Source organism: Anser brachyrhynchus, assembly GCF_964034855.1.
Source record: "Anser brachyrhynchus genome assembly, chromosome: 1".
NCBI classification, from domain to species: Eukaryota; Metazoa; Chordata; class Aves; order Anseriformes; family Anatidae; genus Anser; species Anser brachyrhynchus.
This window is the reverse complement of record NC_137694.1, coordinates 10,679,189-10,703,784: the sequence shown is the minus strand read 5'-3', so window position 1 is coordinate 10,703,784 and position 24,596 is coordinate 10,679,189. Positions and strand designations below refer to the sequence as shown.

General features: G+C 35.7%; 1 protein-coding gene across 14 annotated transcripts in view; it reads right to left on the bottom strand.

Moving 5' to 3' along the window:
* The window catches only part of CACNA2D1 (calcium voltage-gated channel auxiliary subunit alpha2delta 1), a 407,082-nt gene that overhangs the window by 164,559 nt on the left and 217,927 nt on the right, over window positions 1–24,596 (bottom strand). For all 14 annotated transcript variants that reach the window (XR_013952784.1, XM_080597562.1, XM_080597555.1 and 11 more), the window contains 2 exons: window positions 24,346–24,390; window positions 3,803–3,932 (listed from right to left, as the gene is read on the bottom strand). Coding sequence is in view for 13 of the 14 variants with exons in the window: in XM_080597562.1 (XP_080453688.1) it covers window positions 3,803–3,932; window positions 24,346–24,390 (175 nt within the window). In the remaining variant the exon portion in view is untranslated. The remainder of the gene's footprint in view (window positions 1–3,802; window positions 3,933–24,345; window positions 24,391–24,596) is intronic.

Below are 24,596 nucleotides of genomic sequence, written 5' to 3'. Positions count from 1 at the left end.
ACATATTCAAAATGAAGTCATCGTGTTCAAGACATATTATTCTCCACATGTAAGCATCGTCAATCTGACACTTTAATCAAACTCTTCAGTGATAATCAAACAGTGACATGTGGAAGTAACATTTAAATTTCTGACTTAGGGGAAATGAAGCAGGAGTAACCACACCAAAAAAAGCAGCCCTTGTTCTTGTGCTTTGCCCAGCACCCTTTCTAAACCTGTAACAAAAGCACTGACCTCTACCTAGAGCAACCACTGTAGCACTATGCATCTGTACGTTATCCATCTCAGGCAAGGAGGACAATTTACGGTGGTATCCACCAGGCAGATTAGCCTGACTTGCCTTGTGTTTTGGATTTCCTCTGGCCTGCAGTTCCCATATTCTGCTTAGGGATAAGCAGGGTACAGTTTCACTGGGGATTTGGAAATGAAACTTCTGTTATTTTTAACAGGAGATGCATGACTAATTCTCAGTGCATGTATTAGAAAGCTGTCCTGAGGGTCTGTTTGTTTTAAGTAGCACATTGATTTTATTTCAAGACCTAAACAGAACTCTTGAAAAATACTGAACTAAAAGCCCAATTTGGGTCCATTTTACTGGAGTTGATCTCTCTTGCAGTGGGACTATAATCCTCAGATACAAGCAAATGAACAAATTCCCTAGACTTTTCCCTCTTTCCACCAAGGCTTTGGCACCAGAAACAGAGAAGAGAAAAGAAAAATAGGTTTCATGATATTTCTTTCTGCAGTCAAATAAGTGACAAAGTAATAACCTCGATGTAGTGAGTGGATGTAGTTTTATGATTTATATTTCTATGGTGAAATAAAAGGGGCATCGCTGTATTCACAGAATCATAGAATCATCTAGGTTGGAAAAGACCTCCAGGATCACCTAGTCCAACCTCTGACCTAACACTAACAAGTCCTCCACTAAACCATATCACTAAGCCCAACATCTAAACGTCTCTTAAAGACCTCTGGGGATGGTGACTCAACCACTTCCCTGGGCAGCCCATTCCAATGCCTAACAACCCTTTCAGTAAAGAAGTTCTTCCAACCTAAACCTCCCCTGTCGCAACTTTCGCCCATTCCCCCTCGTCCTGTCACCAGGCACGTGGGAGAATAGACCAACCCCCACCTCTCTACAGCCTCCTTTAAGGTACCTATAGAGAGCGATAAGGTCGCCCCTGAGCCTCCTCTTCTCCAGGCTGAACAAGCCCAGCTCCCTCAGCCGCTCCTCGCAAGACTTGTTCTCCAGACCCCTCACCAGCTTTGTTGCCCTTCTCTGGACTCCCTCAAGCACCTCCATGTCCTTCTTGTAGTGAGCGGCCCAAAACTGAACACAGTACTCGAGGTGTGGCCTCACCAGAGCTGAGTACAGGGGGACAATCACTTCCCTAGACCTGCTGGCCCTGCTGTTTCTTATACAAGCCAGGATGCTGATGGCCTTCAAAATAAGCAAATCACAGTATATGTAGCTAACCAAAGAACGTTATTTTATACCACATACTAGTTTATTAGGTTTCAATAGGTGGCACACCATTTGAGAGTTACTGGCTAAAACAGTTCCCCAGCTTTAAAGGGCCAAGCAGAGGATGGATCCACACATTCATAATTTCACAGGAGAAATTACAAACTATTTTCAAAATGTACAACTGTTCCTACTGTAGTAGCCACTGAAATCTCTATCAAAAAATGACAGTTTACTTAATGTGAACAGGAAGGAAAATTACAAAAGTGTTCAAGACAGGTTATCACTCTCTTGGGTCATAAACATTTCTTGCAGATGATATTGCTTGAGAAAATTAAACTCTAGTTTTAGAAATCTATTGTTGGATAACTACATTCCAATTGCTCCCTGTGTTTCAGATGATATATGAATTTTGACACTATAAAATAAACCTGGTGACAATTTTGTGTTTATTGATATGAAATCCACATTTTTTTGTAGGTGGTATCAACTTGTTATCTCTGAAAACACCATCTGTAGCTGTGTGAGCAGAAGTTAGCCAGTTACTACCCTATCCAAGGCTTTGGCTGACACAGAATTACTGACGATACTTTCTTAGGCTTCCCATTCTTTGAATCAAACTCACTAGTTACTTAGCATGTTAGGCATTTAACTACCACATCTTTGGTAGTTAACATGATAGCTAGACCCAAACAATCATGAATTTCTCGTGATCCATATATATTGCACATGCAAATACCTCTCTCAAGAAATTCACATTTCCATGTTTGATTATCATTTCATTAGATACTAAAGTTGCACCTCTCCTATGGAAGTCATAGTCCGTCTTCATTTTTAGGTTAAGGGGTCTGTATAGTAACACTGCTTTATATTTTTTTATTTTTTATTTTTTTATAGTAGCTTTATTTTTTATAACTTTATAACTTTATTTTTATATATTTATATATAAAAATATATATATTTATGATTGAAAATATATAATATATATTATTATTATTATATATATATTATATATATATATAGTAACTTTATTTTTTTTTATAGTAGCACTGCTTTAAGGGACATAAGTGTTCTTAAGAATACTACCTACAGTGTTAAATTGGACAGAACAACAAAATATTTTACGTAGTGTTATGATGACAATCATATTAAAGTTTACATGGTGCTAAAAAAATCCTTATGATTACAGACAAGATTTTGTAACAGTTTAACAGCAAAGTATCAATACTCTGAAAAATAAAATAAAATAAAAAAGCAAAGGAAATGGCTTGTCTCTTCCCTGTAATCCTGCAATTAAGGTGCACTTTACCATTTATTAAAGCCAGAATCCCAGAGTAATCCTCTAGGTCTGTCATTCAAGCACACCATATAAGAATACCAGCTACTATGATTCTTTACCCCATCACACTGACATTTCCATTTTCATCCCTGTGTCATTTATGTAAGCCACAAGGAATGGTGGCCATGAATTTTAAAGAGCTCAGGTCACATCAGGGTCTCTTTCTTCTTGATGAGATTTTGAAAGAGGAGAAAGGCTGCATAGTTGAAATTAGCACCCTAAACAATGAACTTAAAAAATGTGGATCCTATTCCATTTTTCCTCCCTTCTTTTTAAAATTATGCAGCCATTTTGAATGCTGAAATGTCTTCTTAATGGATAAAGATTTTTTTCTATACAATGAACCCAGAAAAAAAGAAATTACTTTCATTCTGAAAGATAACTTAAATACCAAATTATGAAATACTGTTACAATTACAGACTCCTTTGCAATATATGTGTGTAAATAGATTTTATTTTAACACTATTTAGAAAGAGTTTATTCAAATTTTATGCTAAACTGTTACTACAATTCTGGAAATGTACTGCATACAATGTAAGTACTACCATCTTGCACAGCATGTTATTTGCTTGAACCGTATATGCTTTTGGGACACTTAAAAATGATTTCAGTACTCATCTCTGCCTGAGGTCAAAACCATGTAAAGAACTGTCAAGAATTATTTATATTAAGTAAGAACACAGCACAGAGAAGGAATGGATATGAAAATCAAAATATGTAAGAATTTTCTTTCACCTCCAGTTCAATTTTGGAAATTCAGATCCTTCTCTAATAGTTCTCTTTAATTATGGCTCCACCTAACTCATAAGATGAATCATATGCCTAATAGAGCATATATCTGAAGCATCATTAAAGGAAGGAAAAAAGACAGTCTCAACATCTGTACTAAAAACAGAAATGAAAAATTGGTGTGGAAGTTATTTTCTTTGAAGAATGGGACACAAATAATAAGTTTAATATTATAGTAAAATCACTTTGTTCACATGCTACTTACAGCCTTCATAAATATCTGTTGGTATGTGGACTGCTGCATGTTGGTAAGACGTTTGCCGTCGGAAAACAGGATCTTCTTCAAATACTGGTCTGATTCTCTGGCTGCCAGATTCAGTGTCATTCTTTTCAGGCTTTTTAAAGAAAGACATATGAAGTACAAAATATTACAAGGTATGCTAAAAACAATTCCTCTTTTTACATGACAGACTCATAGACTTTCGCTTATAGCTAAAATTTTGCATTTCTGTATAAACGTATTTATTTGCTTCAGGTCCAGAAATGCTTGTGTATAATTCATTATGAATTACAAGTCATCCAATGGAACTCGGTGAAATGAAAAGCTGCAAAAGGAAAATGAGAGCCTAACACCTTACAAACCTAATTTCATAAGCGCATGGAATTTTTACACCCATAACGAAAGGCAACTACATTATCCTTTATTACTTGTAATAATTTGTACTGAATCTTAAATTTAAATAGTGAATATCTCAATTTTATTTCTTTAGATTATATATTTAAATTACAAATCTAAAACAATACCAGTAATGTATATTTCATAAATATATTTTTGAGAAACAGTGATGCACACACAAGACAGAGACAGGAAATGAAGACTTTTCATAAGTTCTGATTTTCACACGTTTTATTAATTGGTTTATGTTACTAATAAGTCCTGAGGAAATGTCATGTACTCTTCTGGCTACAGCTGCCTGGGTGGAAAGGCTCCCAAACACTCAGGTGCTCAGCACTACCTGCCTGTCTCAGGTTTCCATCCTCCCTCACCTGTCTGCACCACTGTTTCTTGATTCCTTACAATCCACTCAGTCATTTGGACTAGGTTTAAAAAAAATTGCGAAACAGACTTTTTTATTTTTTTTTTAAACTCAGCTAAAAATTTTGTATGAAGTATGGAAACCAAAGAGGTAGTGAAGATCAATGAGGAGGGGGTAATATCTTCATCTGGCTCAGCTGCAGTTTGAACAGGACTCTCCATGGCATGAGCAGACTGCCGCTTAAATCAATAATGAGTCAGTTATGATACCAAATGATTACTTAGGCCAGCAATTGCAGGCAGTTATACAGATCTTTTTAATACTACAAAGTCATCATTTTTTAAAAAATTAATATACTTGAAAAATAGTGCTGACAAAGAAGCATCTATCTGATGAGCCAGGCACACATACATGGGCTGAGGCTATTCTTTATATACTTTCACTGTGTCTATTACCCTCTATCAATATAGACAGCTGAATTTCAATTTACCCACAAAATATCCTAATTAAACAGCAGTTTCCTCATTTGCTTCATCACAGGACCATGGAAAAATGTTATTGTAAGTATAGGTTCAAATGCTGCCTGAAGTAAGCAGCAGTATCAGATGGGTTTCAGAGGTGGTTTCCTTTGGAAACACGAAGGGCAGAACTCATCCAAACAGTGGCATCCACTGATTTCAACAACACAGCAGTCTACATGTGAGTTAATCACCCCAGGCTGCCTTCGCAGTCAATGAAGAAAAATGGACACTTTTAGAGTACAATTCATCACATCTTAATTAGATACCTATTTTCCTATGACATGACTCGTGTCTTCGAAGTGCCTCCTTCTTTCCATCAACAATAAAGGTAGCCCTAGGGCAATTACCCTAGATGTAAGTGCCTGTAACATAGCTGTCTAGAATTAGGTGAGCTACATATCACAATGCAAGTCTATTAAACTTCCGGAAGAAAAGAAAGTGGGCACTAATTCTGACTACTTTTTTTTTTTTTTTTTTTAAATGCAGCATAGCTACCATATCTTATGCTAGGAAGTTAAGCTTGTTACTTATCACTTAACCCAGCTCTGATGGATGAGACAGAAGGGAAGCCACAAGTCTGAATACTCAAAGTAAGGGATGATCTTTCTAATTCATGTGTATTATGACATTAAATAATCTAAATTGATACAATGCACTAATTACTTAACAACATCATTCTCCTTGGAAAACCTAAGGCAAGATGATGCCTTTTACTTTCCTGCAGGCTATTTTCATTCATAATTCTAGTAGACACATCTACTTGGTGTTTGGAGGTTTGGAGGCTGCCAGAGGACTTCTGAATAGAACAATTCTGTGTGTAGATGGTTCTAAGAAAGTAGTGTTTTAGCTTTGGGATGTGGAAAAACAGGAAATGCTTGTACCATGCAACGTGGAATGTCTTGATCCAGTATGCCACTTGCTTAACTTTACCAGAAGGTAACACCATTACAGCTTACTTTGAAGTTTGTAAACTGGAGCCAGGATCAGTAATAGTTGGTATGTGCTATAATTTGAAATGACACAGCATTATGATAACTTTAGGCAATGCAATTTGGGTCATTTTTTACTTTATTATTATTATTATTCCTACAATATTAGACACTATTGGTTGATTGATTGATTTCCCAGAACTGGAATGCTGTGCAACATTAAGCAAATTCTGGAGTTCTTTTCACACGTTATCTTTTGGCTTCATGCTGCTCAAGGTAATGAGTTTGTCTAATTCTGCAAATGCAGTCTCAACAATCAATCATTCGTGTAAGAAAATTTCTCTCCTGCCTGCAAACCAATTGATTAAAGAAAACATAACACACTATTTTTGAAATTAGTACCAACAACTGCAATCTCCTGTTACTTTCACAAAACACTTCAGGAAAAAAAAAATGGGGGCCATCACACCATATTATTACAATGAAATACCACAATCAGTTGGTGTCATAAGATTTTTTTCCAATTAATTTTCCACAATGAATGCTTAGAGGGAGGGGGAACAGAAAGAGAAAGGGGATAAACCATAAGGTCCATACTATAAGGTCTTGGACAGAGGTTTTGATACTCCAGTACATTTAATTTTTTTATTTAAATTTCTGAAGCATCTGAACATTAAACTTTCATCAGTGCTTGGACTTTCACTCTGAGTAATAGGTACTAGCCTTCAGTCTTTTCTGTAACTCATGTGCTATGGAAGAAGCTTCAAGTCTGCTACCAACATTTGACTAACTTCGGTGAAACTGAAAGAACTTAAGTAATCCACCTGAACACCTTAAATTTTCAAATACAAAGTCTATTTCCCACATTTACAACAGCGCACATACCAAGTCCCCCCAAAACAATGCCTAGTATAAAGACTGAGATTCTATTCTTCATACCAATATACCACAACACCGAAACAAGAACATGCATCTAAAAACTCTCCAATTATTATTATTATTTCAATTTAAGTGACTCACCTGCATTTTATAACTAGCTCTGCGACCATGGTGCAGGGCAGACAATCTACCAGAACTACCTATAATAACCCAGAACCTTTTACATCCCTGTTGTTGACCTTGTGGGAGTAGTTTGTGATATACAACTATGAAACCATGTATATGTCTGCCCCACAAACCCAGAAATGTGAAATCCTCTAAAAGCTCTGTAGTTCCCTTCACACGGCATTATTTTTGCTATTAAATCTAAAGGTGTCTGAAAGAGATCTACACACAACAGGCAAGTATCAGAAACACTGAAGGCAAATCAGCATTGCACTCAGTAAACACCTCTTGGCCAGCAACACTAATGCTGTGCAAGGCCTTACACATTCCATGTTTGTAGTGGATCCTTCTATATATAGTAAAAACTATTTAGTTTTCAGCTGCCAAATATATGAATTATAAGTAAACTACTTTTGTATTAGAAAAAGAAGGATTAGGAAAGATGAAAAAGAAAAACCCCAATGTTAATAATTGTTTACATCTGGTATTTCTATCAAAAGCCTGACTAGATTGCTGCACTGGTTATTACAATTTTAATAACGATTGAAACTTTGTTTTCAGGAAAGTAGCAAAACACCTGTTCTGAAGGAAAGTAATCTGGCATGTGAACGTAATTAAAATCCAACTCCAAACAACTTCTCTCTCAAGTCAGAAACTGAAATGTAATCAATATTGGCACAGGAAAATCCCACATGAGATCGTGACTGAAGATTAATTTTCTGTCTATTCAAACCTGGTCTTCATTTATTGAATTACGTTGTTACCTACCACTGACAGTCAGCAAAATAGTTTATTCATTTCTCTGAAATGAATCTCCAGAACCATTTCTCTGTTCCTTGTAAAGCTGTTAAAAGCCATTTCTCCTTTAAGTTCACATTTGTGCAATTTAAATGCTTTCTTTTTCTTTTTTTTTTTAATCTTTTTTTTTTTTTCCATGTGTCTGCTGTTCTCTCTCAGAATAAAGGGAAAATGATATTGCAGCTAAGATTCATGTAAAGTGGATTTTTCTGTAGACATTCGTTGTGATCTTGGCTAAATCACTTATGGCATGATCTAACATAAAATGGAGGTTATCTTCCAATCAGTGATTCCAACCGTGATTTTATAAGCCAAATACATACTTGAAATAATGCAACGGCTCTCTCAAGGGCTTTGTGAACATAAACTAATTTATGTTCATATGGCAACTGGAAGCTTTATGCCAAGAAGTATCACAGAAAGATGTGCATAGCAAAGCAAACTACCATTAAATGAAAATGAAACAAAACCAGTTCTAGGAATTTAGACATAGTTTAGCTACCCATTTCGCTGCACCTAAACGTATCCCGATTCTGTTTCACAGCATTCAGTTACTTTTTTATCATCACAGAATCACAGAATGGCTTGGGTTGGAAGGGGCCTTGAAGATCAGCCAGTTCCAACGCCCCTGCCATGGGCAAAGACACCTCCCACCAGACCAGGTTGCTCCAAGCCCCATATAACCATCATAGCAATATGAAAATAAGTGGACTTTGTATCTATACTAGTACATTTTCATTTAGTAGAAAAGCACTGTTTTACTGTATAAATTAGAAGTATTTTCTCTATAAATACAAAACACTTTTTTTTCTGCTTCTTATAGGTGCTTAAAACTGAAGATCAGAAAACAGCTTTCATTCATTAATACCACCAGTGAAACAAACAAACAAACAAAAAGCTAAATGAAGCCTTCAGTTTTTTTCTGAAGGCAGACTGTTTTCAGAAATGAGGTACAAGTTGCTGAAAGCATCAAAGCGGTTTTAGCAGCAGAACAACAGAACAGGAAGTAGATTTCCTTTTGATAATTGCTGAACAGACATCCAGCAAGAAACAAAGGCATCTACTTTTCATGCTTATGTAAAATAGAAAGGAATTCTTTGCTAGTATTTTGGACTGCCCTAGCATCTAGGGAATGTGCTTTGCATAAACCTCAGTCTCTACTTTACGATGACATTTTAGAGAATGAATGCACAGATGGAATTAGAATTATTATGGGTCCAGAGAAGCCAGAATTCTTCCTTCGTCATTCCCTTTTATCTTTCCTTGCAGATTTCCAAGGTTTTTTTTTTTTTTTTTATCTCTAGGATTTTGATCCTTCTTGATTTCCGAATATCTGTTTAAATTTCTAGAAGTAAAAATTTTAAACAGTAGAGTCTCACTGTCTACGCTACTTTTTGTCCACTCATAGATCTATGCTTTAGAAATAAATGCTCTCATATTCTCTGTTCATTCAGCTATTACTCCCCTTACTCAAAATTGGTTTTGGTGGCTTGTTTTTATATTCCCCCAATAACATAATCCAATAGAACTATATATGCAGTCCCTGTAATGTTGCTTTAAAAAGACCCATTAAAAAGTTGCAGCTGGGGCTGATGGGGAGAGTAAAATATGAAGTTGCTTGAAGCACAATGCCAACTGCAGAAAGGAAAGGATGGGAAACGCCTTTCTAAGGATATGACACTGAAATTCATTTTAAAAAGGCAGCTAGAATACATTTCCAACAGCTACAAAATTCCCAATAGCATTTTAGGGAATTTAATAACTGCACTGCTTTCTGAAAACTTTTTTTTTTTCATTTATTTCCTTTCAATATATGTGATTTTCCAGAAGTGGGAAAATTGCCAAATGGAATTTAGGTGGTTGTGACAGAACTGCAAACAGTTTCCTTCATTTTTGTTTGTGTGTCAGTGGGTGACTGCAGTCTTTATGCAGCTACATTAAGATTTTAAATAAACTGTCATCCTTCTGTCTACTCTAGGCTCCTAATGACACAACTCTACCAAGAGTTATAGTAAGAAAACATTTGGCTTCAAATTTAAAGATTCTTACTCTTTCTGTTAGACAACAGAGGTGTTAAACCTAATATATAGGGCCTGGGTGGCATAAGATACAGGGAAATATTTTCATTTGGAAATGCTAGCATGTCACGATCAAGGATAATTTATTTAGAATGTATACAGTGCTTTAAATGTTTCCATATTCTTTGAAATCAGCAGTTGGTTATTGGATATCAGTAAGAAAATTAATGGAACTCTGGACTGAGTGCTTACCTCTTTAAAAAAAATGTATTTATTTTATAGCAGTCACTTTATTTTCAGCATTCTGCCAACTGAATAATTTAGCATGTACCAAACTCAGAGTCAAACTAATTAAAAAGCATTTATTTGCCTCTTTAGTTATTTCTCTGAATGCAAACTATCTTTTGTTGATAATCATTTCTATATATCTTCTCCATAGACTTGTCCCTGTATACTCTTCTAAAAAAGAACAATGTTCTTTTTTTATGGACGGTTCAAAACCTGCTTTATGCATTCCCTTATCAGACATTCATGGTTTGCAGCTTCTGATGAGAATTTTTAGGTACACAAAATATTATATATCCCAATCATTGTAGTGTTTCCCTTTTCTTTGTATCTCAACCTACTCACCAAACTCATTGCATCATGAAATATATGGTTTCTTGAATAAATGAATCCTTGATGTAATTCACTTATCAAACATAAGGACGTGGAAATTCTGGCCTGCAGTAGCAGAACTGTGAATCCCACTATAAAGGATCAAATGAAAAGGATTGTGTGTTTTGTTTTTTTTGTTTGTTTGTTTGTTTTTTTCCCTAATTTCTTCATTTGGAGAGAGTTCCAAAACAAAGTTTTTCAAATCGACTGCCTGAAAGAGCTAATATTCAATCTATGAGTGTGCCTTAAATAACCGTGACTCAGGGAATTCTAGTTTCTTAACAATAATAAAACTATTTTCTTGATTTCTGATTACATGGAACATTTTCAAGACATAATAAATCATTTGGCAATAAGCTAAAAAAATCTTAGAATGAAAAAAAAATTATAAAGGAGTTAATGAAAATTATAACAGCAGTTGCTAATGATTATACCTGCATTTTATCACCCCTGTTGTCAAGATAAACTTTAAAAGGACTGATACCACTATTTTATTTAAAATCATATCCATAGGACTTATCCTTGTGCAAATCATTAAACAAAACTTCTCTAAAATTTTGCAAGGAGGAAAATGTCAGCCTGTTTTCAACACGATGAACAACTACCCAAGCATGCCACCGTACACGTGCTTGTGATTTAAAAAGACAGACTCTATTTTGCAAGTGCCCTAACAAGTTGAGGCTAGGGAGAGTAGATCAGGCATCAGGATGGGGGACTGAAAATCTGAAGTCACCAGAGTATATTAGCAACTAACGGAATTTATTTTAAAGAGACCTATGCAGTCAGCTTTTCTTTCCTAAAACTGACACAATTTTTAATGTTGAAATCTTGATTTCTTGTTTAATAATCAAACCACAATTGAAAGTTATGTTGTTTTCTCATTGTTACAGATTATAGCTGACCTTCACCTCAAAGTAAAGACTGCTTTTGTAACATCAATATGTAAAAATTAATTTATTCCATCTCCAATATTCTCTTTAACTACAAGGGCAGGCAAAATTAAATACATATTTTAAACATTTAGGCACATAAGACATTTATCTTCCTAAAGATGTGTGACTTTTTTTTTTTTTTCCTCCAGTCATCAGGAACCTCTCCCAGTGTTTCGAGGATGATGGAGAGCTGCCTCATAATGACATCAGCACCCTTGGATCAATCCCATCTGATCCTGTGGACCATCCCAGCTGAACTTTGACCTTGCTAATTCTATCCCTGCAGGCTCAGGCAACATCTCCGTCCCTCTCCTGGGTAGCACATCCTGGTCACGAGCTCAGGGGTCATGATGTGTAAACCCATCTGAAACTCTCAAATTCACCTGGTTCTCTTCTATATTGGGTGATGCTCTAAGAAAACTCAGGGATTTAGGACCAGGGTGGTCACTAGGAGTGATTTTCCTGCCATCCCCTAAGGTATCGTGTATTGGGTAAGCTAACTGCTTCAGCCCTAGACTGGTCTGACTTTGGCTGTGGCTTGACTGGACAAGATGATGTCATTAGACACCATAAGGAATATAAATATATATGTACAGTCATGTTAGTATAAAAGCACATCTTAACTTAACTGATTTAAATGTTACAAACAGTTCAGAAAAGACCCAGCAAATTGTTGTTGCTTTTTTTTTTAATCCATAGCCTCCTTCAAATCATTGTACTCACATCCCATTAAAGTACTAACAATAATAAAAGAAGAAAATATAATAAATAAAAATAAACAACGCATATTGGTTGTAGCCAAAAGTCCTGCAGAATACCCGATCATCTACAGTTCCAAGACCAAAATGCATTCTGGATAATTTAGATTTTTTATACAACGCCCAAACTAGGCACTATTCTACTTTTATTGGAATAAATTGCACCATCTTTCACCACCCCCACATCTGATTAAAGATAATATCCCTTGAGAATAAGAACTGTTAAATCATCTTAATGCTTCATCAGGAATTAGTCATAATACCCACTGACTGTGAACATTTAATTAATCTGATTTTTTCATCTGATGCAGTTGTCTTTGCCATGCTTTGCTAAGCCATCGACTGATCCTGTTTCACAGCACATTCTTATCTTCGTCATACTGGTTGGAGTCCAGATTTTGTACATCTCACAGCATACCAACTGGCTGTTGCTCTTTCTTCTTAATTTGTCAGTCTTCTGTGTCAATAACAACATTAACAACAGTAAAGCCCTCTTTGAGAAGGAGGTTGGACTACATGACCTCCAGAAATCCTCCTTATCTAATTTTTTCTGTGATTCTCTGAGTTAAGACTAATGGGGCTCTAAACGCTATACAAACATCACTCACTAATTCATGCTCACATAAATATAATGCAGCTTTTCACTAATTAAATGCCAGCTGTATCTAGGTAGATAAAAAGCATTAGGTAACACAAAGCCACACACTGACCTCTGAGTTACACATGGACCATAGACTTTCCCTGCAGACTCAATAAAGTATCATAATTTGAGTTAACTGCCATAATACAGTTATATCTGCAAGTATATATGGTTTTAAAAAATGTTAGTATGGTGAAAACTTAAAAATGCAACAAATTAGAAGAATGACATTCACAGAGACTGAGGGGAATTTTAGAAGGGCATTCTGTCCAAGAAGAGAAGCACATCAGAAAAAGAAAATGAAAGGAGAAAAAGAAAAAAAAAAGGAAGAAGAAACAGGTCAGCTTTCAGATATTGCAAGAACTCACAGAAACTGTCAGCAAAAGAAAATACCTTTGTAAAAGGTCAGCTGAAGCCAAATTCAAAAGTTTTAATGTCTGGACAACTGTGATTCCTCACTGGATTAAAATAAAGTTACCAGCAATGCACACTGTAAAGAGAGCTGCAGGATTAGCTGTAATTCACTTTTTCACACACCAACACTCAGGAAGTCTAGAAGGCAGAAGACAACTGAAGAAGCAGAAGCAGAGGTGGCCCTTTTCAGCCAGGTGGGCAAGAAGTGTTTCTGAACCTAAACCCCAGATTATTTCCTATTCAGCCCAAGTCTCGAAAGACATGATGCAGGTGCAGAATTGCAGTGTAAATGACTTTGCATAAAACAAGAGGCTTCGAGTCTGAAATGCTCGTCTGTAGCTGCTTAGCCATATTTATGGCAAGTAAAGGAAACTAGGGGTTTTAATGTAGAGAACTGCAGAAAAGATTAACGCTGGATACAATAAGAAAACCTTACACTTCGCGGAATAGACTGATCATCAGTTTATACATATCTAAAAATGAAATGCTTTATACGAGATATAGTTACATGCTTCAATCTACTACGCTTTCATCCATTCTCCAGAGATAACGGGGACAGAGCATGTTGTGTGTGGAAACGCCAGGGAATGTGATCTGGCCTTCTGCAGACAGTATTGACTAGCTCAGAAATACTCTCTTTTGCAGACTCAGGGGCAAAGCAGAAACAGCTGAGGAACCGCACTGCAGATAACTCAAACCACAGAGAACTCTCTGAAGACCCCACAACAGTGCAATGCATGTATTATTTCCTGTATTGGGATATATTCGGGATGATAAACTACCCTGAAGGCATCTCCAAGTAAGCCAATACGGTATTATATCTCCAAGTAATGTAGCATTTCAGGACTTCTGAGGAAAGTAAGGTTACATGTTAATCTCCTGATCAACTAATAATAACTGTGTATTTCCAGAATGGAGAATTTAGTGTGTCTCCTTTGTCCCATATACAAAATGAATATTAAAGACAATTTTGCAATAATAATATCTACCTGTTATCTCAGCCATACAAATGATGAAGAGCTCATTTGGCCATTCGTTTCATTTGACATTATGAGTAAGCAGTAGACCAGCAGAAGCCACAGACGACGCAGATATCGGCACATTTTATTTTTCCTTTTTTACACTTCTCAAATTTGTAAACATGACTTAAAGTTTTTGTGATTTAGTTATCTTGATTCTTAATACTTACTAAAATACTGTAAGTGCTCTATTACAGGTTTCTTGATATGACTTGCAGCTTTCAAATCCTGTTTCCGCCTTCAGTCGACCATATGAAAATGTCAGATTAAGGCTTTTTTTTTTTGTTTTGTACCACTTAAAAAAAACAATGTGACCAGCACATTTAAAGGTGACATGTCAAAATGTTCACACAGCATTGTTATCTAGAACTAGGCAACACAGAGCTCACTAGAAATCACTACTTATAATTATAAACACTCCATAACAAATTCAGATTTTTGAGTTACTTTTATTTACCAATAAACAATTATACTGCATTCACTGTAATTGTTAGCAGTCATGCATTTGATATTAGTACGAAATATCCTCAAGGAAGCAATTTTCCATTAAACTGATGAATCACTGCCTTTAGGGCTGAATTTTGATCTGTGATGTGACAAACTTAGCCTCCATGGGGAGACTTCAAGCACTGCTCTTTTGTGCAAATCTGCCTTCAAGGCAGGATTCTCTGCATTAAGAACTTCCTCATCTTTTTAGGACATTGACAACTACAGTTATCACTCTTGCTATTATTATTTCATAACTCTGTTTCACAAGTAGGAGGTAGCTTTGGGGCAGTCATATATTTCATTATCATGTATTTTTCTTTCCAGCCTTGAAAATGTACTCATTTGGGAGAAGGGTAGACTTGTGCAAATTTGAATCAAGGAATATAAACCTGACACCTAGTTTTTTTAACCAGAATACAGAAAGAAAGAGAAAGAAAGAGAAAGAAAGAGAAAGAAAGAGAAAGAAAGAGAAAGAAAGAGAAAGAAAGAGAAAGAGAAAGAAAGAGAAAGAAAGAGAAAGAAAGAAAGAGAAAGAAAGAGAAAGAAAGAGAAAGAAAGAGAAAGAAAGAGAAAGAAAGAGAAAGAAAGAGAAAGAAAGAGAAAGAAAGAGAAAGAAAGAGAAAGAAAGAGAAAGAAAGAGAAAGAAAGAAACTCTTCCTCCCTGTGGAAACAGATCATTATAATTTCAACAGGAAGCTCAAAGGGATGCCTTCTCTCCCTGTGGGCTGGACTCAAGCTTTCCTGTAATACCTTGAAATGGAGTAACCCAACATCTCTCTCAATGACACTTGGTAAAAGGCACATATTCCTCAGTGAAAAGTCCAAAACCTTTTGGTACTAAAGCAGCTAATGTCGGTCAGGCACTCACTGTCAGTTCAAATGCTCATTTTCCAAAATATGGCATTCACATCACAACGTTAGAAATGCTAGTGCCAGATTCCAAATATGAAAGTACACAACAAAAACAGCGGTGTATGTATTTTCCTAAAAGACTCAGAAGTCAAGTTACCACGAAATTACTAGAAATAGGAATAGTAAGACCTATTACATAAACGTGAAGAACAGCAGATGTAAGGCCAAAGAACATCAACCTATGGTTTGCCTGCTTACTCCTCCTCCCCATAGGCTATACGGAAGATGCTTAGTGCTATATTATAACAGGATTTTTCCACATATTCACCATAGCAAGAGGAGTATATTTTAATCATAAACATTATCTTTGTTATAGACTGCAGTGCGAGAGATACAGCACCCCCAAAACACAATTATTTGATTGCATAAAAAAGATAAAACATGAATCCAACTTTTTATATCAGTTCTTTTTTTCAAATATATTAATTCCAGTGGAAATTATATCCCTTTTGTATCAAAGTAAGTATATTCTATGATCATAGAATCATAGAATCATTAAGGTTGGAGAAGACCTCCAAGATCACCTGGTCAACCATCCCCCTACCACCAATGTCACCCGCTAAACCATGTCCCTAAGCACCAGGTCCAACCTTTCTGTGAACAACCCCAGGGATGGTGACACCACCACCTCCCTGGGCAACCCGTTCCAGTGCCTGACTTCTCCTTCTGAGAAGAAATGTCTCCTCATTTCCAACCTGCACCTGCCCTAGCGCAACTTGAGGTCATTCCCTCTAGTATATCCAGTATATCATAGGTATCTATAATATATAGAATATAACGAAAGAATAACATCTCATAAATGAGAACAATGACTCCTGCATCTTCCTCTATATTCGCAGGGGAGTTTTTTCTATTCGGTGTCACTTTTCAGTCCAGCAACTGACAGTTGGACTTGCAGAAACCCAGCATCACCCTCCTTGTCTCAAGAAAAGTTTCTCTACAGCTGTTACCTCCGAGACTTGATCCCTGGACTGCCCAATCTGCCCTGCTCCAGCTCAAGACCCTTCTGCCAACTGAGTGTCTTCAGGAGCCTCAAGGGCTCCACCTGACCCAATCTGCAGCTCCTGGCATGCTGGCTTACAGAGGAACCCCTTCTTTTCTGCTGCCCAGCTAAAAAAACATGTTACATGCTCAATAAATCAAATTACTCTACCTTTTTTCAGTGTATGTTATAAAGCGAAATGCCTGCAAATTCCTGAGTTCTGCTGTTAGAAGCTAAAAATTCTGGCCTTTTTGGTCTGAGCTCAGTAAGAACGAATGTGTGGGGATGTTTGAGTAAGGCAACTGCTCAACTTGATGTGCTAATAGGGTTTTCAGAAGACACTGCTTTCTATTTTTCATTAAAAATGTGAAAAAAAAATATAAAGAAAATGGTTAACGTTTGGAATGAATGTTCTCTACTCTCATTTGATTGAACTGTCTACATCCCAGCTGTATTGCATCTGGCTGGAACGGAGGTAATTTTCTTCAGAGCAGCCACTATAGTGCTGTGCAGTGGATTTGTTGCTAAAATACTGCTGATAACACACCAAAGTTTTCACTGTCGCTGAACAGTGTTTGAAGAAGGTCAAAGCTCTTTCTCTTTCTTCTTCATGCTCCCCGGTGAATAGGCTGGGGCAGGCAGGTGGCTGGGAGGGGACAGAGCTGGGAGACCCAACCCAAACTGACCCAAGAGATATCCCATACTGCATGACATTGTGCTCAACAACAAAAGCTCATGAAAGGAGGAGGAACATTCATGGTTATGGCATTTCCATGATTATGGTACCTTCCTCAGTAATCTTTATAGTGCTGAGGCTCTGCTTTCTAGGAAATGACCAGATACCATGGGAAGTAGTCAATACGTTGTTTTTTTCTTGTTTTTTTCCCTTTGCTTGTGTCATCAGCCTTGTTTTCCCTATTAGATTGTCATTACCATGATCCATGACTCTTCTCACCTTCCTTCTATTTCCTCCTCAACCCATAGCAAAGGTGAGCAAAAGATGGGCTCTCCGTGGGTGTTTGGTTGTTAACCAGGGTCAACTCACTGTACCAGGTGCCTGAGCAGTGAACAACCATGCTGCACTATACCATATCTAATCTAAATCAGTCCAAATTTAAATTTACTCCTGCTCACTAATACCAGAAAACTATAAATCACCAGGTATCAAATCCAAAGTAGGTTCAGAGTTGGTTTCAAGTAAACCTGGCAGTCTCACTATCTGATTCCTTTTTAATAAATTAATCATAAGTGCAAATCAGAGTTAATTTTGCATTACTGGATGCCATAAATTAGAAGAAAATAAAAATATTTGTATAAGGATATATGGAAAGAGTCAATAAATTTCCAAAAACATTGACAGCATGCCTCTAAATGACCAGTGCCTCTTCTACTGAACAGGCAGACCAAGGTAAGTTGTGTCTCTAGATAATAATTCTATTCTCTGCTTACTTCTGCCCAATATTTTCTTTGACTATAAATACACTTAATAAAATAAATAAATAAATAAATAAATAAAGGCTTGGGGAGTTATAAGATGTATACTCTCTCAAGCAAGTAGGGTGAAGAATCCTGATAATTTTTTTTTCATGTCTCAGCTCTCCATTTTAAAATGCAGACATTTGTTGGATGGAAAGAGAACAGATTACAGCTGACCTGCATTTCCCAATGAGGATTAGGGTTTTCTAAAAAGATACTTAGAAATAAGAGGAAAAAAGATTATTAAAATAACTTTCTATGTTCTCCAAGTGATGCATTCCAATTTATATGCCCAAAATTGTGGTATGTGAAATCCACCAGAATTTTCTGGAGATTATTATTCAAACATAATCATCCTTTCCTAGTTTTACAGTAGTTCTCAACTTGATGTAGATATATATATATATTTTTTTTCCCATCTTTACTATTTGGAAGCACTTGATAGCTGTGTTTATGCTGCAGTTTTGATCTCAAGGAGAGCTAATGTTTCAAATGTTATTCAAAAATAACAAGGTGTCACTAATGTACAAATGCTGTCTAAACCATTAGGCAAAGTCAGCATACCATTTTTAAAGGATTTTTCCCTGCATTACATAAAGTAATAAAAAAAAGTTTTTCATATTTAAAATAGCCACATACATGCTCCACTTTACTCCAGAACCCACACGTTGGCCCTAATCACAGCGTTAATCCACATTTTGTGCACGTACTTATGGTCCAGAGAGAACTGTAATTCCAGAGCTTTCGTGTTAATTCCATAACATAAAAATAAAAAGTGCTACTACTACTTATTAATACATGATCAATGCACAAGGAGTACTGCTGTTAATCATGACTGCAATCTAACATGGGACTGTACTACAGAAATCTCTAATAAATCAATGGTGCTAAGTAGGCACACAACTCTTGCCAGGAGATACATCTGTCAGCTCTCAATTAAAGCCTAATGAGTAAGACCTAGGTGCAGTAAACTTCCAATGAAGCATGACTGCTTTAATGTTAAAGAAACATTTGTTTGTTTATTTGTAATACTTAGTTCTTTCAGTTAAATCACTGGGAAAAAAAAAAAAAAAAAGGAAGAAAGAAAGAAAGAAAAAAAGTCTGTTTTTCCTTAGGCTGTTTTATCTTGTACAGGAAGGAGTTTATAAAAATATGACAAGAAAATTCACTGAAAAGGTAGAAAAGGAAAAAGATGCAAAGAGAAGATCAGAGAGAAGTTCTTTCATCAAGGAAGGATGAAAATTAAGCAGCTGAGCATTTCAATGCATAGTGGATAGGTGAACAAATGAAAACAGGCAAATTCAATTTAGATAGGTTCTATAAAGAAGATACAAAATCACTCATAATAAAATAGAGACCGGTATGAAAAAGAGGAGAGGAGTAAACAGTGAAGATAAATGTAACTAGGGTGGAGCACAAAAGACAAGAAGGGAAAATAGGAGAAACAGGCAAAGCAATATTAAAATTTACAGAGAAGGGCATCCTAATGTGGATTGGACTCAGTTATCCAATACATGCACCGCATCACTTGTACAAAGAGTTAGATGACACAAGTAGTTGACACCTGCAAATTAAAGTGCATGACACAGACTGCAATATATCAAACTGAAAGGGTTCTGGGGAATAGGACAGTGAGTGAAAACCTGAGAGGCCTATATTAAATTACAAGTTTTGCCATTATCTTCCAATGTGATATGAAAAATGGGAATATAATACCTCTTACCTTGTTGTGAGGATAAAACCCATTAATTATCATGAAGTGCTCACGTATTACAGCACTGTGGGGGGAAATGAGCAAGTAGAATCTAATTGCTGTTGTAGGATAAAGAGCACAAAGGTATATTACTGATTGATGGACTAAGAGGTTACAAATTGACTGTTTTATCTGAGAGTCTGAGAAATCCAAAGGCCAAAGAATGATTGGTCTTCACATGCTTATTTTTCTTTAAAGTCCAAGCAAATGCAGTCATTAGGTTCAAAAAGGCTCATCTCGACTGCAGATGAAAAATGAGAGAGAAGGATCTTCTGAATGTGGTACATAAACAAGAAGAAAGGAAGCAAAATTCACTGAAGAATATTAACAATTCACATTAGAGGACTGTTCTGGTAAAGCTACGATTTTAAAGGATGAGTGGAGACAAATGAAGGCTAGGAGCCAGGACCTGCAAGATGAATTTCTTCTAATTCTCCAGCATCAAAGACTTAAGATTTAAAAGGCTCCATTACAGTAACCTGGTCAAAAGAGAGAAACACACATCTAGAAGCAATTCAGCTGAGCTTTAGGTGTTGGACACCTAACTCAGAATAAACCGAATAGAGGTAAACACAGTGACTAGTTTAAGCTTAGATACATAATCCTAGTAAGTAAATTACTGCTACTAGTTATTCCTACTTTTACTTATAGAAAAAGACACTATCATGTCTTGTGATTAAATAAAGGCTCACAGCATAAAAGAACAGAAAGTATGAATTTATTAGAGACTAAAAATGGATGGCAGCAGCAGTTTTACTAGCCAGTGTTTCAGAGATGACTCTAGTAAAATCTATCTCTAAAAAAATGTCCCACCTAAGTTGCCTCACCCATTTCAGAAAAACTAATTAAAAATCTTCCATAATTAAAAGATCTGGTACAATTTAAGAGAAAGTATACATAAGGTAATATATGTATAGACTGTAAGGGCTAGTAGGGCTTGTGAGTACCTTCAGAGTTCCAACACAGTGCTACTTAATCATCCTGTTGACAGTTTAACCCAGATGGAAGCTGTTAGAGACCCTGATGTGGGCTTACCATTAGCTACAGGAGGACTAATCTTCCCCTCCCCTCTCTCTTTATTTGGCTGATGGAGGTGGGCTACTCTAAAGGGCAATCTAGAGCAAAGGCATCATTTTGTGTGCTATATACCAACCCTTCTGTTGACTACAGACTAAAGAGATAGGCTTTCTAGGATGAAATCAGTCTTTACGAATATCTTCCTTACCCACAAGTGCCCAACAGCCTGTCCATTTTAAGCTATATTAGTGGGACGTTTTATTTTCTTGTTGTCGTCAGAACACCGGGGAACTGAACGTTCAGAAATGTCGATGTAGCTCTCTTTTTATATGGGGGACTAGAAGGGTTTTACAAGAATTGGCATCAATTTTCAATAAAACTTGCCAGATTCTGAAGAAACTAGAAATATAACCCCAATGTCCACAGAAAAATCTACAGGAAATGTATCAATACAACTGAGAACTTGCTTAAGGGACTGCAGGCACATAGCAAGTGCGCTGATATTAAATCTTGTTGCATATGAACCAGAAATTATTCTTAACACTATTAACCAAAAAATAGTGTGGAAATATATGTAAAGCCTTAAAAATTATGCAGAAAGAAAGTAACATGTCTGTGAAAGCAGACCATTCGGATTATACAAAATCCAACAGAATCCTTCTGTAGTAGGATTAATCAATTAAAGTAAACCAGAGTAAATGGGTTTCACCCACGAAAGACAAGTTCCTCTGCAGGAGTAAGGACCGAGAAAGTGAAGAGAGACACTAGAGGTTTCCACATAAAAGAAAAAAAGAAAAAAAAAGTGGTCCAAATCAGCTCTAATGCAGGAGTGAAACTAAAATCAAGGTTTATGTTCAATCACTCATCCCTGTGAGCATAATCCTCTCTTTCTGTGAAACTAAGTTTTAAAAGATTTCTTCTGCCTTCCAACGTACTTGCATTTTTCTCTGTAGAAGACGTTTTTGATAAACCAACAAAAGCTATGAAAGCAGTGTTGTGTAATCACACAATTTTACTTTAAAGTCATGGAAGATAAGAAGTTTGAAGAAAAGGACCTGAAAATAGAAGCCAAGTGGTTGTTCAGGCATGAACAAGGAAGAACATTAACACATAGGTTAGACTCAGATGCAGACTGTTTTCTAAGCAAAAACTCAGCAATAGATTACTGACCATCTCATTCTTATTGCTTCTCCTTTGGAATTATATTACTCATCACAGCAATAGCACAGATACAAATACACCTAATTTAACTCTCAAAGTGTTTTATCAGAAAGTACTTAGGGGATTATTACCACCATAATGAGATGCAAATCATCAGTAAGCAAACCTTCACTCTACTTGCAAGGAAGTGCCACAACTAAAATACACACACACAAAAAAATACAACTAAAATACAAACTTCTTGGATTTTCCTATTCTTCAATTACATGGTCAGCCTCAACTTTACTTTAAAGATTGTTTAGGAGGTGCATGTTACTGTTTACTGAAATATTTATTGGGACTTTTAAAGAGATCCAAATCTACATGTGTGAATTACATCTGTAAAACAATTGTTCTTTTTCTATAACATAGATGATTTACTTTTTTTTATTAAGAATTGCCACCTATATTGAAGCTTAATGAGGCTAACTTTTAGCATCATTAAAAAATGTTCACCTTTACTAAACAGCAAGAAAAAGAATTACAATATGTTTTTCTGGGATTAATAAGTCTGACGCTCAGCAGAAATGCTGAACCAACAAGTTATTAGTTATTACATATGTGCCTCATTTTCATGGTGTAACTAGAACTTGTGGGAAGCTTTTTAATGGTATTTAGCTAATTCAAAACATGTTTTCAGTGCAGCTAAAAAACATCTGATCAGAAAACCAATAAAGCTTAAATGGTACAGTACTACTTGTTTATTGACAGGTTGGCCCTGACTAACAACGAACTATTTTTAACTCAACAATAATGAGTATTATAATCTTCATTCCAAGAGTTTAAAAAAATAAAATAAAATAAAATAAAATAAAATAAAATAAAATAAAATAAAATAAAACAAAACTCACACAGAAATACAAACAAGACTTCTGATGGAATAAAATTGTGTTTCTCTGGGGAAATAAAAGGTCTGGAGCAAAGTCAAAGAAAATGAGCAAAATCTAAAGCAGTGTTTCCTTTCCTGCCTTGCCTAACAAATTTGAATTCCTATCGTAGAAGCAGTCTCAAGACTTTTCCCAATACCATTTGCATCACAACAGACATAGCAGGCTCTTTTACTTCATACCATAACCCACCATTGTTATACTATACAGTACATTTACACTCAAAAGCTAATATTTAAGCTTCGTAAAATAAATCCTGTTTCAGAAGTGATTTGCACGTGAAATCTCAGTGAATTCAATCGAACAAACATCTTTTAAATCTTTCAGATTAAGGTTAGTTGAATCGAATTTTACTTAAAGCATGCACATTAAAAAACCTGGGACAATTGATTTGTTTGTGGTATCTGAATTCCAGTACTCATAATTCTGTATAAGCATATCAAATAGTTTTGCTTGACATGATATATGCACCTTCTTTAATTGCCTTATAGCAGAAGCATCAATTACAATAGCGATGCCATCAATCTCTAAAGAATATTTGATTAAAAAGTGCAAATGAAGCATGCTGGCACTTCTGGTTAAAACATTTACAACATCTTTTCTATGGTTTTATACATTAAATCTATAATGAAGACAAGCAGTTGTATTATCTCAAGTGAAGGTGAAGATAACTTGCCTTCTCCCAGGAAGACATTAAGGTTTTTAATTGCTAAAGCCAGATAGAAAACTTCAAACCACTTAAAGTAAGAGTTTTAGTAGACCGAGGCATTGAAATAACACACATTTTCTCTAAAACTTGAGACTGGATTTTCAGTTGTTCCCAATCTTATTTCACTCATATGAGTGATCACAAAATGCATGAAATTTGTTATTCATTAGCATTTTACATCTGCTTTCATCTCACATGAAGAATAATTCTTATAGAGAATACAGAACAAGATAATATGAATTTGGAATATAGGGTCAGAAAATGGTTCCTTCAGAGTAAAGTAAATTATTTACATTTGTCATTTTGATTCTCTTATCCTATAATTAGGATTATATTACATTTCAAAAGGTGAATGATTCTGCTGTCAGAATCTTTTTTTTCTTCCAATACATACCCTGATCAGTAACTCAGAATACTGTATGATGGAAGCCAGACCTTTAGAACTGAAACATAAAATATTATCTGTCTCTCAAGGAAATTTTAAAGAAGCTTCTAAGTTTCTTGGTTTCTTACTGCTGCAAAATATCTATATGTTGATTTTCATGTTTTATTAATCTTTTAAATCCCTTAATTTTCTGAGATTATAGGCAATGAAAAAAAGAAACATACTACTTACATCATTCTGATCATCTTTTGCATTGTAATAGATTATATCATTATTCTGTAAAAGAAGAAAAGGAAAAGTAAATCTGTTAGTTTAGAAAGAAGTGCATTAAATTCACTAGAAACATTTTGTACTAAAATATATTTTAAGCTAAACTTGCAATTCTGTATGGATTCTCTTTGAAACATGACAGAATCAGACTTTGCATTTCCCATTCATATGTTTAACTTCATTCATTTGATATTTCTTCCCTTAGAAGTTAC